The sequence below is a fragment of the Fusarium redolens genome (assembly GCF_020744475.1).
Source record: "Fusarium redolens strain MPI-CAGE-AT-0023 chromosome Unknown BKA55scaffold_16, whole genome shotgun sequence".
NCBI classification, from domain to species: Eukaryota; Fungi; Ascomycota; class Sordariomycetes; order Hypocreales; family Nectriaceae; genus Fusarium; species Fusarium redolens.
The window spans coordinates 287,511-305,263 of record NW_025763679.1 but is presented as its reverse complement, the minus strand read 5'-3'; the positions used below and the strand labels follow the sequence as shown (position 1 = coordinate 305,263).

General features: G+C 48.7%; 7 protein-coding genes across 7 annotated transcripts; 5 read left to right on the top strand and 2 right to left on the bottom strand.

Annotated features, from left to right (window-relative positions):
* Positions 1–305: 305 nt before the first annotated feature.
* BKA55DRAFT_578585 (glycosyl hydrolase family 61-domain-containing protein) lies at positions 306–1,752 on the top strand. Its single transcript, XM_046193732.1, has one exon. It carries the CDS (start codon positions 460–462, stop codon positions 1,471–1,473), a length of 1,014 nt encoding a protein of 337 aa, XP_046044942.1. The 5' UTR covers positions 306–459; the 3' UTR covers positions 1,474–1,752.
* A 578-nt stretch (positions 1,753–2,330) lies between these two features.
* BKA55DRAFT_578584 (uncharacterized protein) lies at positions 2,331–3,879 on the top strand. Its single transcript, XM_046193731.1, has one exon. It carries the CDS (start codon positions 2,386–2,388, stop codon positions 3,787–3,789), a length of 1,404 nt encoding a protein of 467 aa, XP_046044941.1. The 5' UTR covers positions 2,331–2,385; the 3' UTR covers positions 3,790–3,879.
* Positions 3,880–4,146: 267 nt separating this feature from the next.
* BKA55DRAFT_521513 (uncharacterized protein) lies at positions 4,147–4,900 on the bottom strand (the record flags this gene model as incomplete). The annotated part of the gene is made up of 2 exons (XM_046188517.1): positions 4,147–4,544; positions 4,597–4,900. 2 exons carry the CDS (start codon positions 4,898–4,900, stop codon positions 4,147–4,149), a joined length of 702 nt encoding a protein of 233 aa, XP_046044940.1.
* Positions 4,901–6,707: 1,807 nt separating this feature from the next.
* BKA55DRAFT_597339 (glycoside hydrolase superfamily) lies at positions 6,708–9,236 on the top strand (the record flags this gene model as incomplete). Its single annotated transcript, XM_046196065.1, has 1 exon — positions 6,708–9,236. The coding sequence occupies one exon, from the start codon at positions 6,708–6,710 to the stop codon at positions 9,234–9,236; it is 2,529 nt and encodes an 842-aa protein (XP_046044939.1).
* A 197-nt stretch (positions 9,237–9,433) lies between these two features.
* On the bottom strand, positions 9,434–11,024 carry BKA55DRAFT_521694 (putative endoglucanase type B; the record flags this gene model as incomplete). Its single annotated transcript, XM_046188531.1, has 5 exons — positions 9,434–9,512; positions 9,569–10,178; positions 10,227–10,474; positions 10,524–10,886; positions 10,936–11,024. The coding sequence occupies 5 exons, from the start codon at positions 11,022–11,024 to the stop codon at positions 9,434–9,436; spliced, it is 1,389 nt and encodes a 462-aa protein (XP_046044938.1).
* A 1,824-nt stretch (positions 11,025–12,848) lies between these two features.
* On the top strand, positions 12,849–14,512 carry BKA55DRAFT_578579 (chaperonin 10-like protein). The gene is made up of 6 exons (XM_046193730.1): positions 12,849–13,117; positions 13,174–13,435; positions 13,494–13,622; positions 13,668–13,724; positions 13,774–13,973; positions 14,028–14,512. The coding sequence occupies exons 1-6, from the start codon at positions 12,987–12,989 to the stop codon at positions 14,296–14,298; spliced, it is 1,050 nt and encodes a 349-aa protein (XP_046044937.1). The 5' UTR covers positions 12,849–12,986; the 3' UTR covers positions 14,299–14,512.
* An 83-nt stretch (positions 14,513–14,595) lies between these two features.
* On the top strand, positions 14,596–17,409 carry BKA55DRAFT_521198 (uncharacterized protein; the record flags this gene model as incomplete). Its single annotated transcript, XM_046188492.1, has 4 exons — positions 14,596–15,499; positions 15,553–15,977; positions 16,028–16,243; positions 16,291–17,409. The coding sequence occupies 4 exons, from the start codon at positions 14,596–14,598 to the stop codon at positions 17,407–17,409; spliced, it is 2,664 nt and encodes an 887-aa protein (XP_046044936.1).
* Between the last annotated feature and the right edge of the window lie 344 nt (positions 17,410–17,753).

The following is a 17,753-nucleotide window of genomic DNA, read 5'->3' as shown; positions in this document are numbered from 1 at the left end:
CGCCCGCCGTACTCTGTAACATCAAAACATGAAGCGAAGACCACCAACATGACCAGGTACTTTTGCCTATGGGGAAGAAATGGTTTTTCCTTCTTGGCGTTTGGAATTGAATGAACTGGGGGTCAGGCAGTCCAAGGACCAAGGATATTCTTCCACCGGATGAAAAGTGGCTCTAGTGTAACCTTTGAGTGCGCAACGTGCAGAATATCCCTGTGCGGCGCCAAAGATTCAAGGTCGAGAGAGTCGAGATTCAGAATCTATAAAGATATCTCGTATCGTCTGTCCTTCTCGACTTTTTCTTTCTCCTCACCATCAACAGATCTTCATCTTCTTTCATTCACTTCAGTCTTTCTTTCGAAGAGCTAGTCTCTCGTTCCTTTCGTTCCAAATTCACCGAGCCAGTCTCCAGCACTACCAATCAATTTTACTATCCCTTAAACCAACCAACTCTTTTTCAAAATGAAGTTCTCCGCTCTCGCCCTCGTTGCCCTCTCGCAGGTCGCCTCTGCCCATTACTTCTTCGACGTCAGCGCTCTCAACGGTGCCGAGTCCAAGTCCTTCCAGTACATCCGTGACTTCACTCGTCCCACCAAGTACAACCCCATCAAGTTCTCCTCCAACCCTCCCGCCGACATCCGCGACAACTCTTTCGCTGATGGCGAGGACATCATCTGCAACCAGGGTGCCACCGGAACCGGCGGCAACACTGAGGTTCTTGAGGTCAAGGGCGGCGATGTCATGACCTTCAAGCTCGCTGTCGGTGCCAAGATGGGTCACCCCGGACCTACTCTGGCTTACATGTCCGCTGCTGGTAGTGACGTCAAGTCCTACAAGGGAGATGGCGACTGGTTCAAGATCATGGAGGAGGGTGTCTGCAACGCCGGTGGTGACTTCACCAAGGACGCCTGGTGCAACTACGACGCCGCCTCTTTCGACGTCAAGATCCCCCAGGGTACCCCCAACGGCGAGTACCTCCTCCGAGTTGAGCACATCGGTATCCACCGATCTCACGTCAACCAGCCCGAGCACTACGTCTCTTGCGCTCAGGTCAAGGTTACCGGCGGCTCCGACGGCAAGGTCGACGCCGAGATGGTCAAGTTCCCCGGTGCCTACAAGGAGACCGATGAGTACGCCAACTTCTCCATCTACGGCGGTGCTAAGGCCTTCCCCATGCCCGGCCCCAAGGTCTGGGACGGCGCCGCTTCCGCTGGTGGCTCTACCGGTGGCAACACCGAGGCCCCTGCCGCCGGCAACACTGAGGCTCCCGCTTCTACCCCCGCTCCTGAGGCCGGTAACGGTCAGCAGAACGGTGGTGAGCAGGCCGCCCCCTCTCCCGCTCCCGCTCCTGAGGCTGGCAACAACAACGGCCAGAACGGCGGTTTCCAGGGTGGCAACCAGGGTGGCTTCCCCGGTGCTGCCAACCAGCAGTTCCAAGGACAGACTGGTTCCAACGGCTCTCCCTGCTCCGCTTAAGCGAGCAACTTTTTTCTCGGAGACGCCGTAGTGTTTTATTTTACTGAAAGGAGGAAACTGAAGCGAAGATGGAAGAGTTGAAGTGGTGGCTGGTCAACCTTCATGTATAAAAGAGTCCTGTTGATCGTTTCAAAACACCTAGATGAAGAGGGGATAGTCTGGTACTGTGCTCATAGTTTTAGCTTTGTCTGTTTAATACGAAGCCGTCTTAGGACAACTCATCGTTCCACGCATTCATAAGTGACTTGTTCCGATGCTAATTCACCAATAAACCCGACTCTAACTGTCTTGCTGATTACCTGGTCTGTTTAATGGCTGCCTCTTACTCTTCAGCTTACCTGTTTCTGTGCTCATTAGTCCATGACTTGGATACAAGCTCTGCTACCAGGGACATGCTTGTCTTGTTTCGTTTCGTGGCCTGAACCTTGCCAGTAGTGTGCCCACTCGGTAGTTGATGTCGGAACTCGCCTGTTACTCAGGACTGTCATCTCCCGACAGGGCTGTCAACTCAAAACGAAGCGTGTCAGAAAATGAAGAAACAGCAAAAGCAGATCATTACCAGGAAGAGTGAGAACCTTTATGTTGAGCTATTGCGGTTTATGTCCCGAAAATTCTTCATTGCGTTTTCTCACTAGCCAAGCTTATCACCATCTGCCGAGCTGATGAAGTCTGTGATGTGAAAGGGCAGCCAATCATCCTCCTGTGATATAGGAGGCTGAACATGTCGTATCGTACTGAGCAATCCTGACCCGATTGAACGATACTATTTATGTAAGTGGAAGATTGATCTAGACTCCATCAAGAAGTGCCCGAGCCGCATGACGTCAAGAATAAGCAGGCCGAGACATCCAGAATAGGTCGGTATCATAACCTCAACAACGTGAATCGTCCTGCATCTTCACATTAATTGCAATGGCTCAACCAAACAAATTTGATCGCGAAGCGATCTTAACAAACACTTCTCTTCCGGAGGTTTACAACAAGCTGGTCGAATTGGCCGAAGAGTTCTCTGTACTTGGTGAAGTCAATACCGCCAAAGGCTTAGTATCACTGCTCCTCCAGGATACTACCTCGGATTGGCAACGCAATCAGCTTCACCATTTTGAGCCATACTTCGCGGCTGCCAACATCTGGCCTGACGAAATCCCGGAGAAGGACAGGAGTGAAGCAGCATCTGATGAGACTGCGACCAAGCATGCCCTTGACACTGACGAGGGCGAGGAACAAGATGACGAAGGAAATTTCCAAGAGCAGATAAATAAGGCCTATGAATTTGGCGTGGACGCTTCAATCTTTGCTGGTGCTCTATATAATGCCTTCAGGTTGGCCTCAAGGCAGACCTCCGACCTGGAAGAAGTCCAGAACGACTCCAGAGTTCAAGAAGTTCTTAAACTCCTCGCCCAGAACTTATACAAAGAAGGGATCATTTCGCGCCTTGCTGGACGACATGAGCTCAGTGGACTTCTCGCTACAGGTGTATTGGCTCGAAAGATCCCAGTTGACAAGAAGAAGATTGAGGCCCTTGGCAAAGACGTGCTTGAGACATTCGCTGAGCGTTTTACCAACGGTCGAAAACCACTGGAGATAGAGTCAAAACCTATGAAAGACGTGCTCTTGGAGCTGGAACGGAACACGAAGCCCAAGTCCGTCGGCTTCTGGGAAGAGATGGAGCAAGAGCCTCCGGCAACACTTTTCAATCTGCCACCAGCTACAGACGAGCAGATCTCATCGCTTGAGGAGAGGCTCAAAGTTACACTACCAGATGACTACAAGGAGTTTCTGAAGATTACCAATGGTTTTGGAGGCACATGGAACGGCTTTCATCTTGATCCTCTTCTCCATGACGTCGACGACGTCCAGTGGTCTGAACCATTATTTGAAGTCCCTTTTGTCCAATTCCACGAGAATATCAGCGGAGTGCTTGAGCTGGATCTACCAAAGAGGGAAGACTGGCCATATTCCGGCCCAACCATTGAAATCGGTCGCGAAGATGTTCTCGGCACTCTTTTAATCACGCCCGATTGCACAAAGGCAGTTTTGGAGGCATATGACACAGCATTCAAAGGGTCGGATACTTCGGAAGACAACAAGAAACAGAACATGAAGGTCATTGAAGCACGATACGGAAGCTATGAAGAGATGAAGAAGTTGGAATGGGCTACAGTTGAGTTTCATGATTCGGAGGACATTCCATGCGGGACGTTTCGGCAGTTTCTTGAGAACAGATTGCGCAGAACAACTACTGTGGGGTACCCGGATGAAAACTCAAAGGAGTCTGGAAGTCTGGCTTATAGCTGCTTGGCTGATAATTCTTAAGCGACAAGGAAGATATCAACATCCATGCCAGGCAACAGGGTTACAAAGATTTGTCACGACACGTGTCAGTTACGGAGGCTCATAAGTAACAAAGTATCAATTCGCGAATGGTGTACTTTATCCTATGCTGCAAACAAAATTCCGTCCCGTGATATATGCAATTTGGCTTCAAAAGATACTGCCGTCCATGTCCCAATTTTATCCGTACCAGCGACACCCTGAAAATCCATTTTATCCTTAAGCAAAATCCGTGCCACCCATGTTTTCATTCCTTCATGATCCGTTGCTTCCATAAACCGTAAATACCCAAATTTTGTAAGTAGTACTAGCTACTGCTTCTCAATTAGATGTAGCCAGCTACATAACAGCGCATCCACCAGAGGGTGAAGGTGAACGGCTCCTCTTCCCTCGCTGAGAATGACTCTTTGACTGCTTGGGCCTCGACGATCGCTGATCAGTCTTCCCCGTGCGTGTAGAGTATTGATCATAAGGCTTGCTAGCGGTTGAGCGTTGGCCATATGTCTTACTTGTATGACTATGTGTTGCTGAGCGTTTATCATATGTCTTGGTTGGACGTTGAAGCCTGAGCCACCAGCAGACTTCTTCCTCGATACCAGACAATATGGCGGTGAGTCTTTGTTGCCATGGGGCGAATGTGAAAGATTTGCCAAGGCTGGGCTTCGTTGTCTTGGCTTTCGACAGGGGATACAATAACTGACCCCGGATTTCGTCTCGGTAGAGCGGCAAGTTCTTTGCTGTGATAAGGTTAGATGGATTTGCTGATTGCAGGGGTTGAGATTGACTCACGGGCTGGATCAGTGTACTTGGTCTGGCCCTTTGCCGAATTGAACAGGGCTGTCAACGTGTTTGCACCTCTGACAGCAGTATCGCACATTCTCTTCTTATCATTCTTCAACTTGGTACGATCTTTGTGCTGTTTGGGCAGCTTGATATCTTCAATTGCATCGACGACATCAGCAAGGTAGTTGATGATGGATATCAAGACGGCCCTCCCCAGCAAATCGCTGTATCCACTGACACCATCTGAGCGACGTGGAATGCGATGAGCATGATGGGGGAAATGAATATGATCGCTTGTTCGGTCTTTCATTATGGCTATTAAGAAGATGTAAGTAGAGATGAATAGATAGATTAATTAAGCATTATACTAGTAAGAATAAGGATAGAATGAGATGATCCAAATGAGAAACCGTTTGGTGAACAGGCAGCCGCCCGCTTTTATACCCAGATGGACGTTGTTTACGGAGGACCATCCTGGGGCCTTGTCAAGTCTCTCGATGTGGTGGTTTATACATGGAGAAGCCTAGAGCAAGGATGCCAATTAGAGAGAGGTCATTTCTCAACATTGTACGGTTACTAACATAGTGGAGGTCTGTAACACATTCAATGGGGCTCATGCACCAAAATAGTGGTCTGCAGCCTCATGTAGCCAACAACGATGAACTCTTACGCGGCCAACATGCCATGAAGAACGGGTCAATCGACCAAACCAGACTTTTGCATGCCTTAGTATGTGGATTTTGGGTAAGAAGGCATGCGAGTTCGAGCTGATTTGGCCATGCATGCAACGTAAAGCGGCTGTATAGTTTGCCAGGGGCTTGCACGATTATGCTTGTCTATGATCAAGGCGATCCCATTGCTTTTGTGGCCCAAGTCAAAAAAGCTTGACATCCGAACCCACTATACGCCTAATAGTGGAGATGACACTGGAGGGCCTCGATTTTGGGTCTCCATGTGCCGGGCTAGCTCAGTGTCGTGCTGTGCTGGCAAAGTGTTCCGGTCAAATCAGATCATGAATAGTTGCACAAATCGCCACAATTTGCATGACAATCGTTGTGCAGAAAATTCTGATCAAAAATTCGCTGTTACACAAGTCACTAGCCACATGTTTTTATATGGATCAGGTGACCGTTTCGTTGCTGTGAGTGAGTCAAGCTGCCAAGAATAGACAGCAAGTCATCCCAAGTCGAAAATTTTAAGGGATCCAAGCTCTACCAACACATGTCAATTCGAATTAGTTAGCTCTGACTCAGAATTTACGTTTCAGAAAAAACAGTTGTGTTGTCAATTTGTGCGCTGTGCGACTGTTACACTCGCTAAAGCACTGCGGGCGCCCTTATACCTGTCCTTCGGCCCTGACGGCAAGGAAACAATTGTCTGTTCTGTTCAAAATGGATTTCTCTGCATTTCTCTGCATAGCATATGCATAGCACATCATCCATGTTATACATGAGTTGTGCAGATCCCTTCATACCATGTCCCCCTTGCATGGAGCGGCATAACTGATCGCCGACATCGTTTTTGCCTAAATACATAAACTTCAGCTTGTACGCTTCAGTACAAAGATCAACATTGGCTATAGAATTTCGGAGAGATTGCCGAAGTCATTTCGCGGGGAAGTAAAGTTACGCACTGTTCCGTTATATTGCCAAATTGATCTACGATTGACAGAAGTAAAAAATCACGATGGTGATTGTAGAGTTTAGAGTAGATTATAACAGTTTAGAATAGCTCACCATAAATTATAATACTTTAGGTAACCTTAGGCTTCAGACTTTACAAGGTTATTTACATCCGCGCGGAACATCACAGTATGGCCCCAGTCCACCTGAGTCCTCAAGATCAGCCAAATCCCGGCCCAAGACCGGACGAACAGTGAAGCTCGGTCCATTTACCCCAAAGTGAACCTGGATGCCGATTGATGGACTAACTAATACAGCATCATCGGCTGTCGATCACAGCCGTAGCCATACCCCAAGGCTAATTCAAATAGCCTGAATGAATATACCAGTAATTACTCCGCATATAATCGTGAGACATGCTCTGATATAAGACAATAGCTTCGCTTCAATCACACGGAGTGTCACAGACTATCACCGTCGCAGCCATAGCACATCATGTGGCTTTCGACTTTACTCTTCGCTTTGTTCACCTGCGTTATCGCAGAGGATGGCATTGATGGTTGGCTGAGATATGCTCGCTTGCCATCAAGTGTCTCCATCAATGCCAAGTCGCTTCCTCGAAAGATCCATGTCATTGGTGGTTCCAAGAAGAGTCCCCTCGGCAGTGCTGCCTCGGAACTCCAGAAGGGCTTCAGCGGTATTCTCAACATTGACTTGAAGACTGAGAGCGACTCGAAGTCTTGCGACTTCTCACAGACCATTGTCGTCACCACTGAGGAGAATCTCAAGAAGGCATGCAAGGGCAAGCTGTCTCATCCCAAGCTTGAGGCAGACGGCTTCTGGCTCAGCACCTCCGGCAATTCTGTCCAGATCATCGGTCAGAATGAGCGGGGTGCCCTTTATGGCGCCTTTGAATACCTTTCCATGCTCGGCCAGGGCAACTTGAAGAAAGTTGAGTATGCATCGAACCCCAGTGCGCCCATTCGATGGGCCAACCAGTGGGACAACCTCAACGCAAGCTCAACTCATGGCTCAATCGAGAGAGGCTACGGAGGTCCCTCCATCTTTTTCGACGGCGTCAAGAACGTGAGGAAAGATCTCTCGCGTGTTCCTCTTTTTGGACGTCTCCTCGCCTCTATCGGTATCAACGCTGTCGTCATCAACAACGTCAACGCCGATGTCCGACTCTTCAACTCGGAGAACCGCAAGGGCCTTATCGAGATTGCCGATCTCCTTCGCCCTTGGGGTGTTCAAGTCGGTCTCTCTCTCAATTTTGCGTCACCCCAGTTGCTCGGAGGCCTGGATACCTTTGATCCTCTTGACGAGAAGGTGATCAAGTGGTGGCATGACTTGACTGACGGTCTTTACGACGGTATTCCTGATATGGCTGGTTACCTGGTCAAGGCGAACTCTGAGGGACAGCCTGGCCCTATCACGTATAACCGCACCTTGGCTGATGGCGCCAACATGTTTGCCAAAGCCCTTGAGCCCCACGGTGGTGTTGTTATGTTCCGAGCTTTCGTTTATGACAAACTTGACTGGAATGACTGGAAGGCTGACCGTGCCAACGCTGCCGTTGAGTTCTTCAAAGAACTGGACGGGAAGTTTGACGACAACGTAGTTGTTCAGATCAAATATGGCCCTATCGACTTCCAGGTGCGGGAGCCTGTTTCACCTTTGTTCTCTCATCTTCGAAACACCAATAGTGCTATTGAGTTGCAAATAAGTCAAGAATACCTGGGCCAACAGTGCCATCTTGTCTATCTGCCTCCGCTGTGGAAGACGATCCTTGATTTTGATATGCGAATCGACGGCAAAAAGTCTCAAGTTCGCGATATCGTGTCCGGAAAGGTTTTCAAGCGCCGCCTGGGAGGATATGCTGGTGTCACAAACGTTGGTTTGGATAAGACGTGGCTTGGCAGTCACCTCTCGATGTCAAACCTGTATGCCTTTGGACGCCTCGCTTGGGACCCCACTGCGGATTCCCAGGAAATTCTCGAGGACTGGACGCGTCTGACCTTTGGACTCGACAACAAGGTCCGAAAAGCCATTACCGATATGTCCATGGCTTCTTGGCCGGCCTATGAGAATTATTCCGGCAATCTGGGCATCCAGACCTTGACCGATATCCTCTACGCCCACTATGGACCCAACCCCGCATCACAGGACAACAATGGCTGGGGTCAATGGACCAGGGCAACCCGCGATCACATTGGTATGGACCGTACAGTCAAGAACGGCACAGGGAATGCTGGACAGTACCCTTCTGAAGTTGCGAAGCGATTCGAGAGTACAGAGACGACACCTGATGACCTCATGCTCTGGTTCCACCATGTTCCCTACACTTTCAAGCTTCACTCTGGCAAGACTGTAATTCAGCATTTCTACGATGCTCATTATAAGGGCGCTGCTACTGCTCAGACATTTCAGAAGACCTGGGCGTCGCTGAAGGGCAAGATCGACGACGACAGACTTGACCATGACCTGTTTAGATTAAAGTACCAGGCTGGCCACTCGATAGTCTGGAGAGACGCCATCAACGAGTTCTACCGCAACCTGTCAGGCATTCCTGACAAGCAGAACCGTGTTCGCAATCACCCTTACAGAATTGAGGCTGAGAAGATGGAACTCGATGGATATCAACCAGTCAATGTCACCCCTACTGAGACTGCTTCCAAGTATGTCGCTATCTACACGAACAGCACTGGTACAGCCAGTACCACTCTCAAGTTCCCCAAGGGCACATACAACCTTGCTGTCAACTACTATGATATCGTTGGTGGCAAGTCCACTTGGTCTGTATACCTAAACAAGCGATTGATTGGCAAGTGGGTTGGAGACAACGAAGAGCGACTTGGTCATTGGCCAAGCGAGTTTCTCGACGGTCACTCTGCCACAAGAATCACCTTTGAGGGTGTTAAGATCCAGCCAGGTGATAAGCTCGTGATCATTGGAAAGGCCGATGGAAAAGAGACGGCCGCGTTGGATTATATTTCAGTTTTGCCTCAGGGCATTGTTGACTAGTTAGTCAATCTTTCTTGTACTTTTATCACATTTTAGCATTCGAAAACAAGAAGTATTGCTCCAATGTTTAAATGTCAATTTTGATGTACTCGTAACTAGCTACAATTCAGATAAAACATTCTAGGTCCAAAACATGACAAGTAATCTGATCCAACTTCAAACTTTTCATTTTGTTGAGATCAGTCATTCGTGTACATTTACAGGAATGAGGGGTTGGCGTTGTCGAGGAGCTGCTCGAAGTAAGCCTGGAACCAGGTTCCGGCCTCAGGAGCGGGCCTGAAGATGAAATGTTAGCACGAGATTCAGTGAGAAGACTGGATGGAGTAACTTACTTGAGAGCATCATCAAGACCACAGTGGTAGTCGTAGCGAGCAGCAGAGGTATCAGAAGTACCATCAGACTCACCGCCAGGCTTGACCCAGACGAAAGCATCGGCGAGAGCGTCACCAGTGTTGGTGGAAGGTCGGAGTCCAAAACCAGTACCCTTGGCGTTACACCAATCTCCCTGAGCCTTCTGGCCAGTAGGCTGCTTACCAGATCGACCCTGGTCGACGATGAACTTGACACCAGTCCAGCCCTCCTGCGCGAGAAGAGGAGCGAAGGCGTTAATGTATCGCTGCTCATCGTAGTTGGGGTTGCTCTCGGTGTAGTCAGGCTTGGTGGTAAGCTTCCAGCCGTTGTAGTTGGCGACGTTGGTGACGAGACCGCGAACGCGAGAAGGCTTGCCGGCGTCCTTGTAGATTTGAGCGTAGAGCTTAGCAGCAGGGCCAATGTTGGCGGGCCAGCCGAGCCAGCCACCGTGACCAGCATCGAGGTACATGGAGACGTTGGGAAGGTTGAGTTCCTTGATGGCGTAGACGGTGAGTTCCTTGTAAGCACTCTCGGCCTTGGCGCACTTGTCGACGTTCAAGTTGGTGACCAGGTTAGCAAGGGAGTCAGGCTCTGCAATCGGATTAACAAATGCAATGTCAAGAGTGATGCTTTACACACCAATAACAAGGATGACCTTGGTGTCGGAGTAGTCCTGGAGAATGCCCTTGATCTTGGCAATGTAGGCCTTGTACTTGTTGGCACCATCCTTGTCGAGGGAGTACTCTCCGTTCGAGGCAGCAGCAGCGCAGTCACGGTTGGGAAGATCGTAGACAACGAACTGGCCGGCATACTTGCCACCAGCCTTGTTAGCCTTACGGATATCAGCAAGGGTATCCTCCATGAGAGAAATGTGGTCGTAGGTGTCCCTGAACTTTGTCAATATGCGAGACCATATTAAATCTGGGCTTGACTTACATCCACTGGAAGGAGGGAACATCAGCAACCTTGGCAGCAGCAGTGGCCTTGGCACCGCTAAGCTTAGGAACAGCCAAGTTCATAACCTCAGAACGGTAGTAGCTGTTGGCCCAGAGGTCGACACCAGAGTAAGGGTTGTTGCTGGCCGCAGGAGGAGCAGAAGTGACAGAACCTCCAGCAGTAGTAGAGCTTCCACCAGTGGCGGTAGTCTTGGTGGCGGTGGTGGAGCTGGGCCCAGCAGCGGTCGAAGAAGGCTCAGCAGAGCCGGGCTGGCACTGGGAGTAGAAGTCGTTGAGCTTGACACACTTGTTTCCACTGGTGCAGCATGGAGTGCCGCTCCAGTTCTGGCCACCACACTGAGACCTGTTTCTTTGTGAGTAGATGTTGTGATGATTGAGATTTCAGGACTTACCAAACTCCGTTGCTGCAAGACTGGCGCTCTTCAACAGGAGCAGCAAGAGCTGTAGCCGCAAAGGCGGCGAGGATAAGCTTGTAGGCCATAGCTGTCGAAGTTGAAGATTGACTGATGATGCTTGACTATTGACTGTGGATGAGTAGAGTAGAATCGACAATTGAGGTCCCTGATAGACATTATATACATTTTGAAGGCATGTAGTTGCATCGTTGAAGTTTAAACGTCCCGGAACGACGGGATCTCAAACGTTAGTGCAAGGCCACCGTCTCTATCGGCAAAGAGATCCGGACAAGAACCCACCGTCAGATAATTCCCGGATGAGATCCAAAAACATCCGAAGAGCCTTTCACGATGTGGAAACTTTCGGAGCGTCTGTATCGAGGCCGACCCCTCACTCATCACGTTTATTCAGCCATTATTGAAGTGCCATCGCCACAAAAGACTATCCCGGAACAGACAGCCGATGCGATCATGTGTCCGAAAGAACCTAAACTGGATATTAAAATGATGTAACACTGAAACTGCTCATCTCGGAGGGGTTCCTCCTTGCAGTTCCTATTTGGGAAGTCCGGAGGTTTGACGCTTATATATCGAGCCATGATCCACGGAAACGTCGTCCTGTGATCCGAAAAAGTTTATGGAATGGAGATGTTGCTCAAAAATTCTCAGAGGGATAGATGATTGATCATTGGGGTCCGGCTAGGTTGGGAAATGGCTAGGATGTTGAACCATAGTTTTCGGGGATGTCGGCTTGGGACTAACGCACAGAAGGCAAGGATTTCTTGAAAGGAATCCAAACTTCAAAGACGACCAATAAAAAAGCTCAGTCTTGTTAATGTTGAGTTTACCCGTATCGTACTCGTTATTTACCCCTCGTTTCAAGTAAACTACTCTTCATTAGATACCCTAGGAGTTACATTGCTGTAACCCCTTCAAGTTAGTCTTTCTTCGATTTCCTCATCCTCCTCGAGGCCCTACAATAGCCTTTACCAGAAATGTGGCAACTCTATGTAAGAAGCTTTACCTGTCCATAGCCGTCTGTTCTCGTCTATCTCCCTCTTAGTACAAATATCTTTGACTCTGCTTCAACAAACCGCCAACTAGAAAGTCGTCTCAGTCCCTTATATGTTGAGATTCTATAATCTGTCGATAACTTATTTACTTTGGCTTGCTTAAACACCTTTATTCTACCAATAGTGCTGCAAATCGCCAGCCAGAAATGCCCAACCTGCATCTAGGAGCTCCGCTCTGAGACTTCGGTTTGACTGAACGTTGGTGCTGATCAACATGACTCATCTTGTTCCGCCAAACAGACATTCATGGCATCTCTCCGTTTAAACAATTTTTAGAATTTCGACTACAAAACTCGAACCAAAGAAGAAGTCCAGTAGGGCTAATGATGAGGAGTTTAGCCTCTTTATGATGACCTATTTCTTAAAGCATCACAAATACTCTAAAAAAACTCACAACATACCATAAGTCTGAAAAGCTGGTCATATCTTTCCTCCTAAGCTTAGGGTATTTTATGATTACTTCTTGAGCTGGATGATGGCGCATTTCTTATAGCAACAGCCATGTAATTCAGCTACGGAGAATGCCGTTCGCACTAAATCCAGCCATCTTAAACTTGCATAACAGCACTTCAGCTTCTGCTTATGTCTGCAAAAAGAGCTGAGCTTTACTGACGCAAGGCATGAGATGATAAGTCCTAGCATCTCAGCCGCACAGTAGTCAAACATTCGGCACATCAACTATCCGAGCGGCAGTACGCCTCTTGGGGTGGACCAATTGTTCACATGCGGTGACATCGTGGCGGGTGGCGCCAGCCTATGGGGTAGGACTGTGGCGTTGAGATTACATTGATCGGTAGCCTCTCTACTCAAGATTATACGAGTGACTTGCATTGACTTCCAGATGTTTGATTAGGCCGTTGTGTAATATGTTTATACCAACTTCCCCGCCTTTTGACGGATCAATTTGTGAACCAGTCTTCCATACTTTCTTGAATCACTCAAAGGTAGTCTTTTTATCATTGTACTTTTTATAAAATGGCAAGCCAAGCAGGTATCATCATCGAAGGGGCCAACCAGCCTCACAAAGCCGTCGACAACATCCCCCGTCCATCCCCAGAAGGCAGGCAGGTGCTTGTGAAATGCCTCGCCGTAGGTCTCAATCCCATGTATGATCTTGAATACCCAATTTACTCGGAGCTCAAGACTAACAGCAACGATAAAGTGAAGCTCTCCAGCATCACACTGGGATGATGGTAAACGAGTGGCCTGCAATCCTAGGCAGTGATGGCGCTGGAGTCGTCATTGAAGTTGGACCCGACGTTACCAGGCTGAAGGTCGGCGACTACGTCTACAGCTGTGCTCCAGTTGGCCAGAATCGATTCACGCCATTTCAAGATGCTTATCTAGCTCGGGAAGATCTGCTGTTCAAAAGGGGCACCAACATATCCCTTGAAGATAGCTGCACAATTGGGACATGTCTTCTGGTAACTATGAGACCTCACAAATCAATAACTGAAAATGCCAGGCTGACAGCTCAACAAGACTTCAAGCCTATGTCTCCTCGGTGGAGCAGGACTCGAGCTTCCTGAAGATGGCAACAAAGCTCCGGAGAAAGATGAATGGATCGTCGTTTTGGGCGGCAGTGGAAACGTTGGACAATTTGCAATACAGGTAACACCCCGAGTCTGGCCAATCTTTTATCTCTAACAGTTTTAGCTGGGTAAAGTTTGTGGATACAAGGTCCTGGCGTCCTGCTCTCCGTCTAAGCAATCTGTGAGTCCTCTCCTATAAATTCTAACACGGCGGTGCTGATCTTGCCTAGGTTGCCAGACAAAACGGAGCCTCAGCGATCTTTGACAGACACGGGACTATTGATGAACAAGTGGCAGAAATTAAGAAGGTCACAGACGGAAACTTTGGCAAAATCATGGATGCAAGCACTTATGGTTATAAAGTGATGGTGAAAGCCCTTGAAAGCGCTTCGAATGCGAAAGAGAAGTACCTTACATCAGTTGACTCTTGGTAAGTTCTCTAAGAACATCGATCGGTCCTCAAACACCACTCATGTAAGAATAGGTCCCCATTCTCTACGCCATCCTCGATCAACGAGTACAGGGCAGATCTTGGCCATCTTTGCCGCCCCAACGAGCGGGATGGAGCCCAGATTACATCCAATATTGCCAGCTGGATTCCATTGCTTGAAAAGCACGTTGCTGCTGGGACTCTGAAGCCACTCGAGTATCATGTTGTTGACGGGGTCGGATGGGAGAAGGTCATCCAGGGCATTCAAGACATGGAAGGTGGAAAGATTGGGAAGAAAATTGTTGTGAGAACCCAGGAAGAATAAGCAGGGCTTTGTGGTTTTTCCACTTTGTATTTCGCGATTGCAGATCTGCGCTGTTTGGAACAAATATGGAATGGCTTGCTGTATGAGAAGCCAATCACGAGATCCTGGGCGGCGCGTAAAATGCGACACAGCCCAGCCCAGCCCAGTGCGGCTGAGACATCAGGCGCTTCACAATGCTTTCCCTTCTGTTCTGCCTCAACAAGTTTGCTGTCTTTAACAAAAACATCCATCATCTTTGCTATGTGATATGTGTCGGTTCAAGCTTAGCATTTGCGGCCTCGGCATATCGAAACCACCATGGAAGCAATCGGCGCGGGTGCCAGCACGCTGGCCTTTGTCCTCTTAGCCCTCAAGTCAGCCAAGATCATCAATGAGTCACTCTCGTCCATCAAAGATGCGCCAAGGATAGTCTCCGAGTTGTTAAAAGACATAGAATACTTGCAGTCCGTTCTCGGGCGTATATCTGGTAGCTCGCTGCGACACGCGCCGACAAGCACAATTGAGTCATTAAATGACATTCTTCAGGCGTGCACAGCAGAGCTGTCAAGCATAGAATGCCGACTCGCCAAATTCTCTACAAGCTCTGGCAGCAGACGTTCAAGTCGCATGTACAAGGGCGTTCTCGCATATGTTAAAAAAGAGGACTTGGAGAATGCGCGAGGGAGGATCAGAGACAAGTCGACGCAAATAAACCTTTACCTCAGCCTTCTTCAGGCGCAATCGCTTTTGCAAGTATCATCAAGGATAGATACCCACGCAACAGCGACGGCCAATATTCTGGAACAGATACTTGGAGAGGTGTCTAAACTTCATACAAGACTTGATCAGGATGCTGCAGCCGGTGAGGCTGAGAAGCTTCCGGCAACCGCAGACGATGGAGATACTATAGATATCGCAATAGCTGGTCGTCTGGGTGCCATGGCACTTTGTTCTGAGCTGGAATCTAGCATATCTCGCCTTTCTACGCTCATAGACCATGACGGCCTGACTTTGGACGCCGACGATGCTGAGCAGATCATTGACGACTTGCGGAAATTTGTTGTTATTGCCAAGGAGAGGTCGGTTGAAAAATCTAAACTTAGTAGCAACTCCACTAGCTACAATGCCGTCACAGAAGATGATTCGATGGCGTTAGGTAGAGATCTGAAGCTGATAGAGGGACTGATTCTTTCTGCCCCTATCATTGCAATCAATCAATCTGGTAAATATACTCTCCATTAGTTCTCATTACCCGTAACTGATCCCAAATACTAGTCTCTGGTTCCCGAAGGCTTCGTTCTCAGCTACCGCATGGCACCATCATCAAGCAAAAGCGGATAAGAGAGGAGATCGATGTTGACCATGGCTATCTCACGATCTCAACTAACAAGAGGAGAAGGATATGTACTGGAGGTTCCGACTCATCTGGAAGTGTCAACACCTTTCGAGATGTCGTTGCTAACATCGTGTTCCGCCCGTCGAATTCTCCCTGGATGTTTTCCGTCTCGCTTTCCCAAGGGCAACTTTTCGATCGGAGCATCCAAAGTATCCCGCGAATTTCTGTCTGTCGCATAGTCCCGAACGACTCGCTTGTCTTTACTCTGGTGAAAGAGGGCTCCCTCAAGGAGTTCATGACCATGCTGCAGGAGGGTAAAGCAAGCCTACGCGATCACGACGAGCAGGGTATGCCGCTTCTGCATGTAAGCGAGTCACCTAGGGGTCCCTGAAACTTGTACTAACCCTTCTGAAGTATGCAGCTACGGCGAGTGTGGAGATGTGTAAATTCTTGATCGAATCTGGAGCAGATGTGGATGAGATGGGCGAACATACGGGAACCGCCCTCTCGCGTATAGCAGGGCTGGACCGGCATGATACAACACTAGTACTACTCGAGAACATGGCTGATCCCACGTTGTCATACCCGGGATGGGATAACCCATTATCCACGGCTTGTAATCTGGATCTTGTAAGTATTCGGACGATAGCAAAGCTTCGTATACTGACACAGTTTAGCCATCTGCAGAGCTCTTCCTCAAACATGGGGGGCACTTCACGATGCATGATCTAGAAAGCTTCGACCTGAATGGAAGGACGAGACTTCACCAAGTTTGTATGGCAGAAAGCAGAGCAACGAGCAAGAAGAAAGCAGTTGCTATGCTGGCAGCGGCTGGGGCCAACCTTGTCGCTCGTGTGGCAAAGTCATGGTCTCCAGACGATCACCAGACGTTAGGGTTCACGTGCCTGCACAGTCTTGTTTACAAAGCTCATCGAAGCAGGGACCGAGACGAGCTGGAAGCCCTGGTCTTCTTGATTCAAAAAGGAGCAGACATCCTTGAGATTGATCACCATCAGCACAGCGTTTCAATGCGTGCATATCTACCTAATGATGGCGATAATCAGTATTCGTCAAAAGGATCTTACAGAGGTGATCTTTGGGATGCTGCTCTTACGATATGCGGCTATGATATTAGCCCACATCGAGATGCATATCCTAGAGTGCCCAGGTATAACAGGAGCTACAGAAGGAAAGACTTTGAGAGGTTATGGGAGGGTCATGAAGCTCTTTGTCCGTATTGGAACGACGAGCGATATCCGGAAACAGGCGGTGCCGATGACTACTGGAAACAACCTGTGAGACGCTGCGAGCATATCGCATGTTTAGATTGTGAAGAACTTCCGTCACAGACTGATGAGCATGAGGTGGAGCCGAAAAAAAGAGACGCCGATGTCCCAGGCTACGCCCAAGCTATATATCGTGAATGGTTCTTAGCTCGCAGTCCGGAGTCTAACCCTACCCATATGCCTTATATAGATCACATTTCGGACCATGAGGAATTTGATGACTATGCAGAGGGGGAGAGTTCATACCCTGATATTTTTGAGGAGGAAGAGAGGGAATCGGATGAGGATATTGACTCTGATGGTGGTGTTCGGTTTTACGATGAGATGAACGCTCTTTCACCGCCCAGCAGTGAAGACGGGGAAGCAGCTTATGAGAGACTAGTTGCTCCATATCAGCTTGAAGAGAGGGAGATTGACGACTACCCTGATTTTGTCGATAGATGGCTTGAGCACTATATCCGAGCGGCTGAAGAAGAATATGAAGAAGAGGATGAGGAGATGTTGAATTGATCGAATGGATTACTGAATTAGGTCAAGCCCCAATATACTGCTTTGGTGATGAACAACACACTAGATGTGAGATACTGGCCCAACTCTAAATCTCAGTGTTTACCAAGTGACTTCAACCTCTGACATCGTATTTTAAGAACAATTAACGATATGCCGATCGGAATATGACAGAGTGCATCATAAAAAGGGCCTTTGCGGCACCGCTTATGTCGATAATTGCTCACAGTTCTTGGCAAGCTGATCAACGAGTGGCTGCTTACTGACCCCCAACTTGCTTACCATACCCACAAATTCAGATACCCGAGCCGCGCGTGAGACAGCCGTATAATGCAGTGCCGCAGAGC

Coding starts and splice junctions, on each gene's coding strand:
- BKA55DRAFT_578585 (XM_046193732.1), top strand. CDS start 460: ATGAAGTTCTCCGCTCTCGCCCTCGTTGCCCTCTCGCAGGTCGCCTCT.
- BKA55DRAFT_578584 (XM_046193731.1), top strand. CDS start 2,386: ATGGCTCAACCAAACAAATTTGATCGCGAAGCGATCTTAACAAACACT.
- BKA55DRAFT_578579 (XM_046193730.1), top strand. CDS start 12,987: ATGGCAAGCCAAGCAGGTATCATCATCGAAGGGGCCAACCAGCCTCAC. Junction 13,436..13,493: donor CAATTGGGACATGTCTTCTG/GTAACTATGAGA, acceptor CAGCTCAACAAG/ACTTCAAGCCTATGTCTCCT. Junction 13,725..13,773: donor GCTCTCCGTCTAAGCAATCT/GTGAGTCCTCTC, acceptor GATCTTGCCTAG/GTTGCCAGACAAAACGGAGC.